Source organism: Corella eumyota, chromosome 6 (assembly GCF_963082875.1).
Source record: "Corella eumyota chromosome 6, kaCorEumy4.1, whole genome shotgun sequence".
Lineage (NCBI taxonomy): Eukaryota > Metazoa > Chordata > Ascidiacea > Phlebobranchia > Corellidae > Corella > Corella eumyota.
This window is the reverse complement of record NC_137495.1, coordinates 4,413,317-4,431,079: the sequence shown is the minus strand read 5'-3', so window position 1 is coordinate 4,431,079 and position 17,763 is coordinate 4,413,317. Positions and strand designations below refer to the sequence as shown.

The following is a 17,763-nucleotide window of genomic DNA, read 5'->3' as shown; positions in this document are numbered from 1 at the left end:
TTCGTTTAATTGTTAACTGCTTTGGTAATTGACCCAATTTGCGATAAAGTCTTAAGTAATTCTCGTTTTTACAATGGAAACCAGTCTCACAAAAAAATGCGAGAGGCGGGAAGAGTCAGCTGATTATTGTTTACAATTTCGCTCCCACGGTTCGAACAGTTCCGGGTTTACGATATTTTCGCTTTGTGATTGGCTCGAGCCCTGAAGCGTAATGCGCGCGATAAGTTTCATTGATTGATAATTTCGCGCGAAATTTTTAATGTTTGGTTTGAAGCAAAGTTACAGTAAAAAAAGAAATTTAGTAATATAAGGCGTGCCAGTCATTCTTTAGCATTTAAACTGAAAACAGCATCAAAATACTTTGAGCTTTTATTTTATCGTTTACTAGAAAATATATTTATACTTATAATAATGTCTGAAAACGTTACACGAATGATGAAGAATGCTGGTTTGAACGAGAATACGGTAAGTTATATATTAATCATGTTTATATTTACATCTGTTAAAAAGTATCATGCTCATTTGTTTAATTACAAAAAACTAGCAAACAGCATAAGCAGACAAATACTGGCATTTCATTAAGTTTATCAGTTTTTGATATAGTTTATTTTAAACTTAACAATCTGACATTTCGACAATTTTTTTTTAGTTTAAAGTAATGGAAACCAAACATCTTGCCCAACAAACAGGGAAAAGAATTTTGGGTGAAGTACAAAACATTGCAAAACCACAACCACTAACCACAACAAAACCTAAGGTAAGGAAGATTTACAGGTTTGTGTAAAACAATCTGTCAGTCTATCATACTTTATATTTTGCCCTGCTGTTTTTTAAATGTGCATTTTAAATAAATTGTGTTTATTATACTAGGACGTAAAGGCAGTCGCTAAGAAGCCAACGAAACCAGAGGTAAGAAAAATAATCTAATTCTGACCAGATGTGACTTGCATTTATTAACCCCTGTTCATTTACATTGCATTAATGTATAATATAATTCCGTGTGACGTTTTTTAAAAACGATCGTTGAAATCTGACCGCGTTACGTCAAATGACGTCACGTTAAATATGTTTTTCCGGATAAACGGTTTACACAGCAGCGCGGCATGCCCAGAACATGATCGTTGTATGTTATCGACCGAAAACTATGGCGCTTAAAAGTATTTGCGTAAGTACGTCACTATATAGGGAATACTTTTCGCGCGATTTAGCGTAGTAGAGTAGTAAAGTTACTTTTACAAACGGTCTATTTTAAAAGACAACATATTTTGTTATGTGGTTGGCATTAACATTTGGCCATTGGTCTAATGTAGATTCTGTCAACACTTGTTTACCAATCTAATAATTTTAGACTGAAACTGAGCCTCTTCTTAAAGAAAATCCAAACCGATTTGTAATCTTCCCGATTCAGTATCATGACATATGGAGAATGTACAAAAAGGCCGAAGCATCGTTCTGGACAGTGGAAGAGGTACAATATATAGATATGTGCATTTTTTGTTATATGTGATTATACTTTTTGAATATTTATTTGCTTAATTAAATAGATACTTTAAAATTTTTTTATTATTAAGTGTTGTTTACCTTGGTTATTTGATATATTGGTATGTGTACTCTGAACACCTGTAATCAATCTAAATTCGACAATATTATTTATAGGTTGACCTGTCGAAAGACATGGCCCACTGGGAAGGTTTAAAACCAAATGAAAGAAAGTTTATCAGCCATGTTCTTGCCTTTTTCGCAGCTTCTGATGGAATTGTCAATGAAAATTTGGTAAGCCAAGCTTTATTAATATTGACTATGTAAAACTATAGTCTATAGATGTTGTCAATCTCTCCCTAATAATTAACTTAATGAACTTTTATACTGAGTTTTACAATATTGAGATTTTTTTAAGATATATGTATATACTTTAAAAAAAATAACCAGCAGTCGAATACCATTTATTTCACAATTTTAGTTACTATTCACTTTTTTACACACTCAGGTTGAAAGATTTGCACAAGAGGTTCAGGTTACCGAAGCAAGGTTCTTCTATGGCTTTCAAATTGCAATCGAAAACATCCATTCTGAGATGTATTCACTTCTTATTAACACCTATGTTAGGGATAGCCAAGAGAGGTAAATTTTAAAATCCAAATTATTTTTTAAAAACCTTTGTTCAAATTGAATCTAATAATTTTTTGTTTTAGTACAATTCTATTTATTTTATTCTATACAAGATAAGTTAACTTACAAACATTTTTCAAAAAGAGCTTATCTGTTTAATGCCATTGAGACTATGCCATGTGTTCGAAAGAAGGCAGAGTGGGCATTAAAGTGGATTGGTGACAAGGAGGCTTCGTATGGAGAGAGAATAGTTGCATTTGCATCAGTAGAAGGCATCTTTTTCAGCGGATCTTTTGCTGCCATTTTCTGGCTGAAAAAGAGAGGTTTAATGCCGGGATTGACCTTCTCCAATGAACTTATCAGTAGAGATGAGGTATTTACAATAACTTTTGAGTAATTTTGTTTAGATTTTGTTTTGATTTTTTTAATTATTTATGTTGCTTTACTAAGGGTCTTCACTGTGACTTTGCTTGTCTGATGTTCAAACACTTACAATACAAACCCTCCCAAGAAAGAGTTATCAGCATCGTTAAAGACGCAGTTCGAATTGAACAGGTAAAATATATAAATTTTGTATTATATTTTTAGCGTTGGCCTTTTTTTAATTTTTTCTTTGTGATTTGTAGGAATTTCTCACCGAAGCCCTTCCAGTGGCTTTAATAGGAATGAACAACAGACTGATGAAACAATACATTGAGTTTGTTGCTGATAGGTTGCTTGTGGAGTTGGAATGTCCTAAGGTATAATAAAAATAATATAATAACCTTTTTCTAATGTTTACCCTTTTCGAATGGTAACTGACCATATTTGTTATCTGTTCATTTCGACTTTAGGTTTTCAAAGCTGAGAATCCTTTTGATTTTATGGAACTAATTTCATTGGAAGGCAAAACCAATTTCTTTGAGAAACGAGTTGGCGAATATCAAAAAGCTGGTGTGATGTCAAATCCAGAAGACATGAAATTCACTCTCGATGCAGACTTTTAAATCCTCCCTCGACCAGTTTTATTCATTGTTTTTAGTATTATTACTTTAGTTTTTTTTTGTTGTCTTTACTTTAAGTTTGAATTATCTATTCCTACTTTTCTGACGCTGCCAATGTTTATATTTCTTGGTGGCTTCTTTCCACTTTTGCATTGAATGCAATTTTAGATATTTTTGCGAGCTTGTTTTTATTGTTGTTTTATTTTTTCAAGCAATAATGAAATTTCGATGTACACAATGAATTGTTAGTCCTCAGAAATATTAATTTAGGGTTTTGGTTATGTTGGGAAATACCGATATCAATTTATGGTTTGAAATTGAACACCACGAAATTTGATTTATGTTAGCTTTTAAAAAAAAAACTCCCACCAGAAACAGGAAAGTCTACAAATTACCGTCGGGTTTTTCGTATTGTTGTTCTGCATCGTGAACAGCACGCTGCGGGAGGCATTTTTAATGAACTTCTAGTTATTAAGTACAGCTTGACAGTACAAGCAGTGATTTATTTACTTTCGACCGTTTTTGATGTTATTTTATTTAACTGTGAAAGTGTTATTACTCTAGCAAGTAGTGCAATAAAATAAAAATTTTTAAAACATGCGCGTTTTTGGAACCTTTTTTTGTAGTTAAGGAAGTATTTACATTATTAATATGTGGAAGCCGGATGTTCCAACAATTGCAAACTGGTCAAGAAATGAAGTTCAAACTGTGCTGACTTTCCCAGTGGGTAGAAAGTTTTTAGCAGTTCTTGATCTAAACCGTTACCCACGTGTGCGCACGCTTTTTCGTAAAGTCTATGAAATACATTGCGAAGTTTTTTGAGATATTTATGTCAAGTAAGGTTGTATAAGCTTTATCAGCGCAAATCATTTTAAACTTACATTAATTTTGTTCCCCCTTTTTCATTGCTAATTAGTGAAGGACGAATTTAACGTTGTTATTGACCTCATTACATGTTTGCTGTTCTATTTTTATCGATAACAGGGAGTAAGTTTATATCATGTTAACAAATAATTTATCATACGGAAAATCATAAGTAGTTTTATAAACACGTTTCTAAATGTGGTATAAAATAGTATGCAAGCTACCATTATTTAAAAAATACAGTAGTTACAATAAAATGTATAATCATAACTTTAGGCTAAAAAGAGTGTAGTTATGTAGAATAAACACTTTTAGAAAGCCAGGAGAAATGTATTTAAATGTGGGTATATGTCTGTTTTTGTTAAAATAAGTGTTTCATCTGGTAGAGTTACATCTAATAAGTACTTTTTTTTAAATATTTAACTTTAAATGGTGCTACAAAACTGTAAAGTTTGATAACTTCCTGTTGGGCTCATTAACATTCTCATGCTGTAGCGCCCTTGAGTAAGGCGCTATAAACGGTGTAAACTCCTGCTGAGCCAGCACTTAATCAGCAGTATAATTATTGGGCAATTATAATCTATAATATCCTAAACTGCCACAGGCAACTCAAGACTGGGTCGGAGTAACTGATGTTACTCTATGTTTAAGTCGCGCATTTGACTTTTCCACATCGAGGATAAAGATATATACAAAAAAACAAAAAAAAAACATTTGTGACGTAACCCATTTAAAACAAATTTATAAAAAATATTGCCTTTTAAAAAACATTTATCATAAATAACTTGTTTAACAGAATTTTTTTTATTGCATTTCAGAAAAAAATTGTAATTAAAAAAATGTCTTACCTGTCTTTTACAACACTGCAAAGACCACCCCAAACTTTTGGTACCCCCGCTTTAAAATCAGCAAACTATACATCAAGTCACCCCATTTTCAACCAAACCAACAATAATTCAGCTCAATATAACAGCAATTTCTATCAACCTGACTACAGCAATTTCTATCAACCTGACTATTCTGCTTGCAATAACTATGGTACATACATAAAACAGGCTGTACATAATCCCAATGATAAATCAACCTATTTGTGTAACAAAAATTCAGTACAAACCAACTGTAGCAATCAGTTGCCACAACATATGGAATTTGACTACCCTTATATTCCTTGCATTGTTAATGTGTCTAATGTAACTTTTATGCAAAACCCTCATCAAAGTCCTTCAAGTACAAGTAGGTCTGTATACAACCAGGAAGTTCGATCAAATTCTGAATTGAATAGTATGCTGTTTTTTCAAAACAATCTCCCACACCCAGGATCAAGAAATAATGTACAAAATGCTAAATTTGAATTGCATAAAAACAAGCCCTTGGAATGTTCATCAAATTACTTTGATGCTCAACAGCCAATTTCAACGGATCTATCTAGCAGTTTTCATCAAACAAGTCCTAAGGTTACTTTTCAAAAAAATCAAAATGGAAACAACTCTTACTTTAATCAGGAAAATAGTGTCTTAAAAGCTCAATTGCAATCAAGGCCAACACAACCAATGCAAAATTTTAGCAATGAGTTTAATGCTGAGAATTGTCAACCAACTGTTTCAGAACCCGTCAGACACATTCAAACTAACACCAACTCTAAATTAAAAACAGTTCAAGCAAAAGATCCAAAAAAATCTAATTGTAATAGTAGTTTACTAATTAATGAACCACAACCAACACCATTTTCACAGATGAAACCAATAAACTCAAACGAAGTTCCGTTTGTTATAAAAACGCACTTAAACACAGCCCCATTTGATCCCAAATCTATTGGTAGCTGGAATAATACAAACAAAAAAGTTGATATCACTTTAGCCAACAACAAACCTTCTACATTACACAATGTTCAAAATGTATTACATTTGGTTTGTTCTTCTAAATTAACTGATCAACAACCAACAGATGTTAATACCTTAACTACTGAAAAAGATGTTGAGCCAATTATGAAAGAACTCGATTTGCAGTCTACAAAAAAAGTGGGTATACAAAATACTAAAAAAGTTATCCGACCAATTCTAGCAAAATATATTTTTCCAATGATAGAAGTAGTTGTGCCAATAACAAAAAAGGTCGTACCAGTAATTGAAGAAGTTGTGCCAATTACAGATGAAGTGTGTTTAGCAACTGCAAGAGAGGTTGAGAAGCTAGTTGATGTTGAAAAGTCTACTACAAAAGAAATATATACACAAACTTCCGAAGATGTTTTTATGGCATTTACAGAAAAAGATAATTTGCAAATTAAAATTGATAATTATTACTCCCTGTTGACACCAACACCTACTGATTCAGTTGATATATTAGAAAAATCTTCTCAATCCATATCTAAAACAAATTCAACATTTAATTCTTTAGTGAGAAATGAAGAAGAGTTTTGCATAAATGATAAGAACAAAAACTTACCAGGGGAACTTCCATTTTTGTTGACCTCAAAATGTTTTGTAGAAAAAGAAAATAAAGAGTGTTCTTTAACAAGATGTTCAACCATTAAAGAACCTATAAAAGATAACCATCCAAAAAATATTCACACACTTAAAGTGTTAAAACCAAAAGATGTTAATGTACAAACGCTGTTATTAACAGAAATACAATCTGAAACTAAAAGAAAAGTTAATCCCAATTTTGTTTCATATATTAAAGAAGAAAACTATACAAATAAAAAATCTTCTAGCAAAGAAGTGGATACAGATCAACTTTCAACATCTTGCCTAAGTTTCAATAGCGAAGATGCACATGTTAAGGGTACTTCCTTAGAACAAAATAATTTAATTTTAGCAGAAATTATATTGCAACATTTTAATGAAAATGATCAAAAACCAGAAAATCTCAACAAAACAAATTTTTTAGGCAACATATATAAATCTGCAAAAGTAAGAGAACATGATTCTGACTTACCTCTGTCGAAAAATACAACCTTGGATTTAAATAAAACTGATGGGAAAATTTTTAAATCAATAGTTAATAAAGTTGTTAAAAAAGTGAGTTGCAGTGACAATAATCATCACACTTGTCTTTCTGGGTCTTATAAAACCAATTCAACTAGAAATTTGTTTGAAACATTTTCAAAAAATTCGATAAGTTTATCAAATAAAACTGTTAATGTTAAAGAACCTTCTGTTGGTCACTCTCCTAGTAGAGATCCTCTTACAATTTTGCCAATAGATACAACTCAGTTTTTAGAAGACGATTTACCAGAACAAATTTTTGATCTAACAAATCAAGAAGACGAATTGTTACAGTCTGATGTACTATGTTCCAGTAAAAACGATTTACAAAGCACAAAAAATAAATTAATTTCTTGTCCTGATAAACAAGTGGGTTTGACAGATACATCCATGAATTTAAACGAAGATTCTTCAAAATTATCGAAAAAAAATACTAAAATAACTTGGCATACCTTTCCATATTCCAAAAAACAACTGTGTTCACATGTTCTTTCTTCAAAAACCAAACCTATTATTCGCAGAAAGAATGTAGGAAGGAGATCAAATAACTTAGCCAACAATAGATTAGTTGATAAAAGTTTGGGTAAAAATGTTACTGTTAGTGTACCAACACAACACAAGAATTACAGTAGATATTCGCATTTTTATACCGATCAAACCTCTGGACAAGGAGTTTATGTGGAGAAAAATCTCAATCTTTTACAACCAAAGGTTGGCTTAATTGATATATTTTCACCTACAGCACACTCTGAAGTTATAACTTCAATCTCTTCCAAGAAAAACCATTATGTTTGTATTGAAATGGATTGGGATAGTTAAAAGTTTGTTGTTGTTACTTTTGCTCTGTTTTGCATCATTTTATTTCCGTTTTAGATTATTTAAATATTATTTTTAGACGCCAAAATCAAACGTTTTTTAGTTACTTTTTATTATGAATAAAACTTGTGTGTGTACCTGTACTAGTTTTTTAAACTACAGTTTGTTTGTGTATACATTTTTCCAAGTGTTTTTATTATAAGTGAGTGGGCTAAGCCTTAATTTATATATGTTTAATGTTTAAGTGAGAACACTCTTTAACTTAAATAAACATTTGTGGGACGCATATGTATTTAAATAGCTACAAAATAAGACACGAATACAATTTAAATAAAAATTCTACTTTCCATTTTTTGAGTCAATCTCCCTAGCAAGTTTTTGCATGTTTTTCATTATTTCGTTTTGATTGGAATTTATTTTTAAATTTGAAGGATTTACTTGCAAGTTGGGCGATTCTTCCTGGTGAATTTCAGCAGACTTTTCAGAAGTTGGATTTGGAGCAGCGGTAGGCTCAGTTTCGTTGTTGTTAATATTTTCTTTTGAATTTGGTGCAAAGGTTTCAGTAGTTGGGGATTGTGGTACATCATCAGTGAGAGTTGTTGTCGTTTTCTGGTTGGAAGTTGGTGTTGTTGAGGCAGTTGATCTTAGATCACCGACGCTACTACGAACTGCCTTATTTCGAACGCAATAAACCCAAAATACGAAAATGCCCTGTGTACCGTTGAACGCTGTGTTTATGTACATCATAGCTATAGAGGCTTGGTAGTCAGAAACACCTACATATAAATATATAATCTATAAGGCGCATTTTGTATAAACACAAGTTTTAGCCTATTAGTTTAACCCTTCTCAAGTTTGTTGTATTTTTTTAAATAACGTAACTTACCTGTTAGAAAGCCTAGAGCCCACGGAAGCCCCAAAACAGGAAATAAAATAAAAAGCGTTTTTAACGCAGCTTTTGCATTTTGTAGACGGGATTCCTCTTCTGGCTTGTGCTGCAGTTTTCGGGAGCGTTTCTGGATTTTAATTACTGCATACGTTGCTTTAACTGCGATTCCTATATTAGTTAAAAGAATAAGAGCAACTGGAATAATTACTGATAAAGTATAGAGCAATGTTGTCGAGTCTATCCAACATTTGTCAAATCTTTGAGTAGCGACCAGGTCATCATTTCTTTCGGCAGAAATTTGTAAGGCTAGGGAGTATAAGTAACAGTCTTGCATGTATATACCAAGACTTATTCCGACGACTCCAGCAAGCCCCACGATTACAAATGGCACACCCCATCCTAGAAAAAAATAAATTACTTGCATCTTGTCTGTTCCGAAAGCACGGAAGTGTAAAACGCTATCCGATGTTTGGATCAGCAAGCGAATCCCTTCCACGAGCATCCACATAGCTGTTATGGAAAAAATATTCTCACGTAAATTTTTAAAAGTATTAAATTACTGTTGGTAAAAAAATATTCATTCGGGAATAAGCAAGATAGGAGTAAGTAGTCTACTTTTACTCAGACTTAACATATACTGTAATTGCGTATTTTCCTTTAGGCCTAAACATGTTTTATTAGCCTATGCTTGATATTAATACATACCTGACGAGATAAGAAGATAATGCACCAATATTGCTGTTGTGACGCAAACATAATCTACTTTAAGAGCTAGATCATGCAATAAGTTAAATGTGTGTAAGAGGGTCAAGCTAATGGCCAAGTTAATTTGTATCGTTGTTCGATCGCTTACTATTTGCCTTTTGTAGCGTGTTAACAATACAATTGTGGCGAAAAGACAGATAACCGACAATATCTCTGTAAAATAGGAGCATACCTAAAAATAAAAAAACATAATTTATAAGACCAGTGGGGGTATTGTTATTTAAGGCTTACAAAAAATCTTTACTAGCATAATCTTACTTTTACACCAAAAGGAACCGCTATTGCGTTCACAGAAAGCAGGATAGCAAATACGGTTGTGTGGTTACATTTGCAAACTATCGGGTCCGCAATACCATGTTTTAATTGCTCACAGCCGAACTTTGACATCGTAAATTGTGCCTCATCAAAGAAATTACATTCATAATGTATGTTCTTAACATAAACTGTATCCGAATTGTCGTTGTGATAAACAAAAGGCACAAACTGTTCGTTAAAGGTTTCCGCAAACGAAACGTTAACAATAAATTCAACTTCTCCTAAAAGCTCAGACCTATTTTCGTAGTCATACCCAGTGATACTCATAAACGGAATCTCCTTGGGATAAATTTTGTGCACAATTCTCGCGTCCAAAGAGTTATTATTAACTCGATCTTGATGTAAAATTTCAGTCACATAATCTGTTATTTCATCTTCAATAATAAATTGAGACGTGGCTATTACATAATCTTTACAAGCTTCCCCGCCTTCTCTTGTAGCGTTATAACGGATCATGTAATTACTAAGCCTCAAATTTGGAGGCTTAAAAAACGGATCACCAGTACATTTGTTTATTGAAGTTAACAACTCAAAATCTTCCATCCATGCCCTAAACGAGGTGTAATTATCAAAATTAAACGCCGTCAATTTAAGGGCGTCTTCTAGTTCTTCAATACCTCCTACAAAGTTTCTTAGTATAGGCGTTTGAAAACTGTTAACCTTGTAAAGTGATCTTAAAATTTTGTATTTAGCCACGGGAGGAATCGGGACAAATTCCGAAAATGCAGAGTGTACAGAATCCAATAAACCACCTGAACTTGGCAATTTGGTATTTCCGGTATTTTGTGTTATGAGACTATTTAAAAGCCCATTGTTTTGGATCGTTTGGCTACTAGGTTGCTTCGACCCAGTTCTTGATGTACCTGTTCTAGATCTACTTGTTCGTGGTCTAGTAGTTTTCGGTCTAGTAGTTCTCGACCTGGTAGTTCTCGGTCGAGTCGTTCTTGGTCGAGTGGTTCTTGGTCTAGTAGTTATTGATCTACTAGTTCTTGGCCTGCTGGTTTTGGGCCTACTTGTTCCTCCAGATATTGAGGTACCAATAGTACTGCCACGGGTCCCAGTTCCTACTGCATTAGTTTCAGTTATTGGTCCAGTTGTAACGGTTTTGGGCATATTGCCAGTGGTTGTCGATACCGTTGGTACTGCTGTTGTTAAGACCATGTGTGATGTCATCGACGTGAGTGTAGTTGATTTCGGTGTTGACAGTACTTTACCTATTGTGGACAATGTTGTAGGCGTTGGGTTTGGAATTGTTGAAGCCATTGTTGTAGGCATTGTCGTAGGATTTATCGGGTGTTTTGTTGGCATTGTTGGGGGTGTTGCTGAAGCCATTGCCGTAGGATTTGACAAAGCATTTGTTAAAGGAGTTATCGATGAAGAAAAGGTCGTAGGCTTCGCTGAAGGAATTGTTGTGGGGTTTGTTAAAGGCATTGTTGAAGGCAGTGTGGTAGTGTTTGTTAAAGGAATTGTCGTAGGCATTGTTGAAGGCATTGTAGTAGGGTTTGTGAAAGAAATTGTTAAAGGAATTGTTGTGGGGTTTGTTGAAGGAATTGTGGTAGGGTTTGTAAAAGAAATTGTTGTGGGCATTGTTGAAGGAATTGTGGTTGGGATTGTTGAAGGAATTGTGGTGGGGTTTGTGAAAGAAATTGTTGTGGGCATTGTTGAAGGAATTGTTGTAGGGTTTGTTGAAGGAATTGTGGTTGAGATTGTTGAAGGAATTGTTGTTGGGTTTGTTGAGGAAATTGTTGTAGGCAATGTTGTAGCCATTGTCGCAGGATTTGTCATAAGATGAAGTAAAGGAGTCATTGTATGCATTGTTGTTGGCATTGTTGTTGGAATTGTAGCGAGAACAGAAGTTGTGAGTGGACCTGTTCATAAAGAGTTTGTTGGTGTATTTTATAAGCAAACCTTTTTAAACAGAGTATTCGAAAGAAAAACTTACCAGTTAACAGCGTAGCACAAGTTGTCACTGATGGTATAATAACAAGTTCGGTGATGAGTTTGCATCCAGGTACTAAATATTAAAAATTGTAAAATTTAAAAATTGTATAAACTAAAATAAAGAATTTAAGTAAACTTACGCAATTGCACACACCATCCTCCAGCTGGCACTAGATTCTGATCCGTGCAGCATGCCTGCTTTTTACACGACTCTTGTGGAATTAAAAAAATATGGTTTAGTATTTTCTATGTAGACTGAATTTATAAAATATGTAAGAAAATCATGTCAGAGGTTTGCAAATAAAGTTTTAAAAATAACCTGTGCCTCCAAGTGGTGTCCATCTTAAAACGTCATTGTTTCCTGAGCAATCTGAAAGTGCATTGCTTCAATAAGTAATTGAACTCAACAGTGTTTTTTTTTTGTTTAAAGTAAATTTTACTCTCAAAATTCACCAAGAGATATTTTAAAATATATTTTTTAAAAATTTAGACAGTAGTTACCTGTAGCCGTATTGGGTGCTATCGCTGTGCATATACTATTGACTGATTCTATTCTACACGTAGTATAATAACACCCCGATTCTATTAAAATAGTGTAATAAATTTTCCTACCTTTTGATAGCATTTTTTATTTTGTCTTTATCCAATGATAATTTTTAAATTACATTTATTTTTAATTTTATAAAAAATATAATATATTTCTACTTACTTGCTAAGGCTTGGTTTATTAAATAGATAAATTTAAATACCCAAACTATCGAATATAGGATGTTTCTTTCCTTATTCATTTTACTAAGTTAATACCTTGCTAATATTTTTAGTTTTTTTAATATTTTTAATATTATTTGCTTTTTCGTTTACTGTAAAAATAATTTAAGTTAAAACATATGGCTTCTTTTGAAATTCATTCTGTTTAAACTCACGCCTTTTTATCGATTATGATTTTTGTTACATCTTATCTTCAAAGAACATTTTTTATTTATCTAGCTTTTTTATAATTTTGTAACCATTTTTAACTGGCTAAGAGGGTTCATGTCAAAATCTATTTTTAAAAGTAATATTGCCTACCAGGTAATACAAGCAATTAGGACTGAATTACATTATATCCCATTACCAAACGGTACATTAGTCTGTAATGTAAGTTTACACCAATTAGTCCATTAAATCAATGCATTTTGTATAATAATAAGTATACAGTGTAATGTTATTTATTTACATAGATCAAATAGATCAACGCCACAAGCACTTATTAGTGGATACATTTTGCAGAACGTGCCAGTATATTGTTTTACAAACTACATTCTTAGAAGGCCCGCTAAAGTTACATATACACAATATTTTTGAAGCCGATATTGTCAAAACTTGACTATTAATTCTTGCCATTGTAGATTATTTACAACTTAAAGGCTTTTAGAATTGTAACTCCCGACTTTTGTGGATCTAAATCGTTTTGTACTTCGACCTAAAGTGTCAAACGAACTGCCAAATTGCCGCTTGATGCTTCGGGTAGTCGCTTGTCGAACCTCACTGCCAAACAGGTAATATACAACAAATAAAAAGGAGCCCTGTAGCCCGTTGAATATAACGTTAAGATACATAAATAGCTCGACCAGTTCGTATTGTTCAATACCTGTCAAACAGTTAAGACATTATTTTGATGAAGTACCACGCAAAATTCTTAGTATAACATTTTTACTGGCAAGGTTACCTGTCAGAAATCCGAATATCCAAGGAATGCCAAGCACAGGAAAAAGTAATAGCAACGCTTTAAAGGCGGACTTAATGTGTGCGTCATTTACTGGCGGTTTCTGCAAGGCTTGGGGCTTAAACTTGTCACTCTTTTTGCTCATTTTGTAAACAAACATCCCCACTTTTATAGCAATACCCAGATTCACTAACCACGTAAGAATAAGAGGGATAATTACAGACCAAAGTAGTACGCCACTTTCTGTACTTAACCAGCACCGCTCGTACACAAGCGTCGACAAAGGTTCCTTGCTATAAATATTGTTGTTTACTTTTTCCATATACGAACCTTCTGGGAATGCAATTATCGCAGCTAGGCCTACGATTGCACCAGGAATACCCCATCCACTTACCACCTTGACTCGAACCATAATTATTGCTTTGTTACTATTAAGCGATAAGGCCTTGTCAGTTGTTTTTAAAGCCAATGTAATACCCTCCATTACCATCCACATACCTATTTAAATACATGGTAAAAAAAAAGAAAAAACATGAAATGTTAGAAAAGCCTATGTACCTGACGCTAAAATAAAGTAGTGCACAATGACCGCGGAAAGTTCACATGTACGGAAGTTTTGAATGCTTGGTTCTTGTAATAATGTGAAGAAGTGGAAGAAAAACAGGGCAACAACCAGGTTAATTTGAACTATAGTTCGGTCACTCCTTATTTTCTTGCGAACGTTCAAAAGAATAATAAACGTAATCAAGAGAAACAAAAGGGATATTGATTCGGTGATGTAAGAGATAAGCTGAAAAAAATCATCAGCTAAAAATTAAAGTGAAAAACTAAAAAAACAGACATTGCTATAAATGATTTTATTTTTGATACCTTAACTTTGTATGGTATTGTAAGTTTTCTGGTCGACAGCAGCACAGCAAATATTGTGGTGTGATTGCAATTACAAGTGACGTTTTCTCTCACCGTAGTATTGAGACTACATCCAAACAAAGAGAAAGTTTGTAAGTCTTTGTCGTAATACATGCACTGGTATTCCAAACCTCTAAGCCTCACTGTAGGCTTGTGAATATCGTATTGTACTCCAGGTACCTGTATTTTATCGTTAACGGAGGTTGTATAAGCGATACGAGCCTGCAGTTTCTCTTTAGTTGACCGTTTAAACGCGCTTATTAAAATCAATGAAGAAATTGGAGTTAGCGTTTCTTCAACATTCGGGTTTGATGACAGCTAAATACAGTTATACAGTAAAGACTTTAATAAATTTAATTTTAACAGTAACACTCTTTTGCATTTTATTGAACCAGGATGCTTATAAAAAGGTTCAACATGTAATAACATTATCAAAAAACTAGCAGTTTTTTTTTACCTGTTGCATTCCTTGTGAAATATTCCTATGCAGTGTAATTTGCGACATAACCATTGAAACACTTGCATTACCAATATCTTCAACAATATCTATGCTTCTAATTCTCGATTTAGAGAACTTGACTATATCTGTCCTGTTTTGGTTAAAGTCGTTCCAATCGATTACGATTAGCTCATAGTTATCCGTAGTTATGTTTGTGCCTGGCAAATCGTAGAACTTTTCAGCAAAACTTTCGAAGTTGGATAAAAACTGGGTTTGGTTTGTTAGATTATTCGTAAATAAATTTGTAATTTTTTCAATTGGATCTTCAGTTGTTGAATACGTTGTTGTATCTGTCGTTGTTGTATCTGCCGTAATCGACGTTGTTGCCGACTTTTCTGTTAAAAACAGAAGTTTATTTTACACTCAACGTTACGCAATATTTTAAGTCGTTCGTATTGTAACGATCGACTCTGATTGTCTTTCATATGAAAAGCCGTATTATAATTTATAGTTTATTTTATTGTGGAAAGATACACATACCACCGTTCACGAACTTGTACCACGAATATACTATCCAATACATTACAATTAAACAGTTAAAGCCCCAAGTCACGTGATACAGAACACGTGATAATGATAAGGTGTAAAGACGAGACTCCAGGTGTAAACACGTGACATAGAATAGATAAGACGTAAACAACAATATGGCGGATTTTTTTACGGTATCATACTTGTAAAACAACAGACAACTGTGAAGTGTAAGCTATTTACACTTAACCTATGTTGTATAGTAATTGCGCTTTTGGTTGTTGAGAAATCTATTATTGAGCAACACACAGTATACTTACGTTTAAAAAATTAATTACTTGACTTAGCTAAAAAAAAGGTTAAAAAATGTTTACCCGTTGTATATATTTGTGTAGTTGTGGTTCCAACTGTAGTTGTGGTTCCAACTGTTGTCGGCGGCCTTTCACATTGTGAAACCGGACTCGATATTAAAGGCGACCCTGAACAACCTGTCATAATTTTTAAATAATGTGAATGTGTGAAACATTGTAATCACCACAAACGTGTTGTTTATGCATAAAGTGCGTGGAACTATTACATTAAAACAATATATGTACACATGTAGAACGTAACGATGTAGGCGTTTTTCGTATTATTGTAACGTATAAAGAAAATACTTTATTAAGTTAAACGTTAATATAAATATGTGTCAAAAATAAAAACATGATTTAAAGTTCTAGGTTGTCTAAAACTGTTCTTATGGCAATTTATCATCACTGTTTAAAGTAAGTTGATACGTTTTAATTGAACAAATACTTACATGTAGTGGTAGATGGAACTGCAAACGAATAGAACGGACCAGTGGGTTTGCTGTTATCTAAAATTAAAAATTTATTATAATGTGTCGTAACACCTTTATTTGATTTTCCATTAATGGTTTATAAAATTGTACTTTTTGCTTGCACGAAATATTCTGTAATACTGGAGTTAAAATATAGATTTCCTTTGTTAGGTGCAACTTCGCACTCCGTTAGCTGACCTATAAAATGAAATTGGTTAAACGACTGTTTTAGTACATCAGCTTTAACTTAGCTTTTTACAACAATTTAATGCATTTGCCTAAATGTTAAAAAACAAAAACAAAACATAAATTTTTTTGACTTACTATTAAAACTCAGTGAGTTTTCGTCCTGCGACCAACTGTTGAATAAAACTAAAAAGTCATAACAAAAAATTTAAAAAAGTTGATTACGATCATTTTGTCATTTAATATTTAAATAACTGTGTTAGCCTTGGATTCTAAACTAATTAGAAATAAAACTTTACCTGACGATGCATTGCACGTCTCTAGTAGCGGGTTGTTAAAATTTACACCTGTTTAGAACAGCGAAAATATTTTTTTTAAATTTATAAGTAAACGATAAAACTTAACTTAGACGTTTGTATATCAAAAGCCTTAACTTACAACATATCAACGAAGAGTCTTGCTCGACTGCGGTTTCACAAAACAATACAACCTGACCTTAAAATAAAATAATATTTAATTTTGAATATTCAAAAAAGTTTAAAGTTAAGTTTTACTTACTTTTAGCTGTTGAAAATATCAGAAATATGCAGATATTAAATAAAAAACAACTCATTTGGCTTGCACTTAACATATGTTTATAATTTTATGAAGAGTAGGCTTGTTATGAATCGCACTTTTATTTTCTTTTTTATGTCAACCACCTACGCTTGTTTAAGAATAAATGTCACCTTTAAAAATTTGTTTTTGCGCAAAGAAAAGTTTTGTCACGCTAAAATTTGCGCGTTTTAGTTCGCACGGATCACTTAAATTATACGTCGCGTACTTTTTCGTGAATTTGTTTTGTCAACTTCATGAATAATTTTATTTTAGGAAAGATCGAATCGACCGAACTAATAATTTTGCAACAAAGCAAGGATTAGGCAAATTCGTCTTGAATTTGGCAACAAAGAATTTAATAATTTATAAAAGAAATGTTTTGTTTTGATGGTTTTAATAACATCCAATTGACACTCAATTAAAAAAAAAATTTTTTTAAATATTTTTGACAACCTAATTGGGGTAGTACTAAAATACGGGATGCGGGAACTTGCGGGGTGCGGGAAATACTGAGGCCGTATCTAAACTTTAACAAAAATACGCTGAATGCGGAAAAGGACGGAATTTTTATACCCTCCCCTAATCTTCCCTTGTGCTTTATATTAAATTTCGCATCATTTCTTGGCCTTTAAAGTTAATCCCGCATCACCCCCTAGCCCTTTAGATAAAAACAGCAATCATCCCGCAGAAAAGTATCAAAAATTTCGTTCCGTCCCGCATTCCACGAATTTTCGTTAACGTTTACATACGCCCTGACGGTCCCGCACTATCCCGCATCCCGTACTTTAGTATTGTCCCCTAATTGACCCTAAAGTTTGTTTAAATAAATAGTTTTTTTATTTGTTGTTGCAGGTAACTCAAAAATTTATAAGGAGTTTTATAATTACTAATTATATGCAATAAATTAAAATAT

The 17,763-nt window shown here is 32.9% G+C and overlaps 2 protein-coding genes across 3 annotated transcripts; one reads left to right on the top strand and one right to left on the bottom strand.

Annotated features, from left to right (window-relative positions):
* The first annotated feature begins 331 nt into the window (after positions 1–331).
* Positions 332–3,339, top strand: LOC145754973 (ribonucleoside-diphosphate reductase subunit M2-like). Of its 2 annotated transcripts, XM_082571156.1 has the most exons (10): positions 332–465; positions 650–757; positions 871–909; positions 1,349–1,468; positions 1,657–1,773; positions 1,988–2,121; positions 2,254–2,482; positions 2,560–2,664; positions 2,736–2,849; positions 2,943–3,339. In XM_082571156.1, exons 1-10 carry the CDS (start codon positions 412–414, stop codon positions 3,093–3,095), a joined length of 1,173 nt encoding a protein of 390 aa, XP_082427282.1. In that variant the 5' UTR covers positions 332–411; the 3' UTR covers positions 3,096–3,339. The 2 variants fall into 2 exon arrangements, with proteins under 2 accessions (XP_082427282.1, XP_082427283.1); XM_082571157.1 differs by lacking the exons at positions 332–465; positions 650–757; positions 871–909 and adding an exon at positions 1,136–1,165 and having other exon boundaries at positions 2,943–3,296.
* Positions 3,340–12,870: 9,531 nt separating this feature from the next.
* On the bottom strand, positions 12,871–16,956 carry LOC145754549 (uncharacterized). The gene is made up of 12 exons (XM_082570622.1): positions 16,812–16,956; positions 16,692–16,748; positions 16,553–16,600; positions 16,392–16,439; positions 16,179–16,265; positions 16,047–16,103; positions 15,622–15,735; positions 14,738–15,114; positions 14,242–14,598; positions 13,930–14,161; positions 13,375–13,869; positions 12,871–13,296 (listed from the first exon to the last, which is right to left on the bottom strand). Exons 1-12 carry the CDS (start codon positions 16,882–16,884, stop codon positions 13,067–13,069), a joined length of 2,175 nt encoding a protein of 724 aa, XP_082426748.1. The 5' UTR covers positions 16,885–16,956; the 3' UTR covers positions 12,871–13,066.
* Between the last annotated feature and the right edge of the window lie 807 nt (positions 16,957–17,763).

Excerpts from the sequence above, each read along its gene's own strand:
- LOC145754549 (XM_082570622.1), bottom strand. The coding sequence starts at position 16,884 with ATGTTAAGTGCAAGCCAAATGAGTTGTTTTTTATTTAATATCTGCATA. Across the intron at positions 14,162-14,241 it reads CAATACCATACAAAGTTAAG|CTTATCTCTTACATCACCGA; the intron begins GTATCAAAAATA and ends GATTTTTTTCAG. Across the intron at positions 13,297-13,374 it reads GATATTCGGATTTCTGACAG|GTATTGAACAATACGAACTG; the intron begins GTAACCTTGCCA and ends ACTGTTTGACAG.
- LOC145754973 (XM_082571156.1), top strand. The coding sequence starts at position 412 with ATGTCTGAAAACGTTACACGAATGATGAAGAATGCTGGTTTGAACGAG. Across the intron at positions 466-649 it reads CTGGTTTGAACGAGAATACG|TTTAAAGTAATGGAAACCAA; the intron begins GTAAGTTATATA and ends ATTTTTTTTTAG. Across the intron at positions 758-870 it reads TAACCACAACAAAACCTAAG|GACGTAAAGGCAGTCGCTAA; the intron begins GTAAGGAAGATT and ends TTATTATACTAG.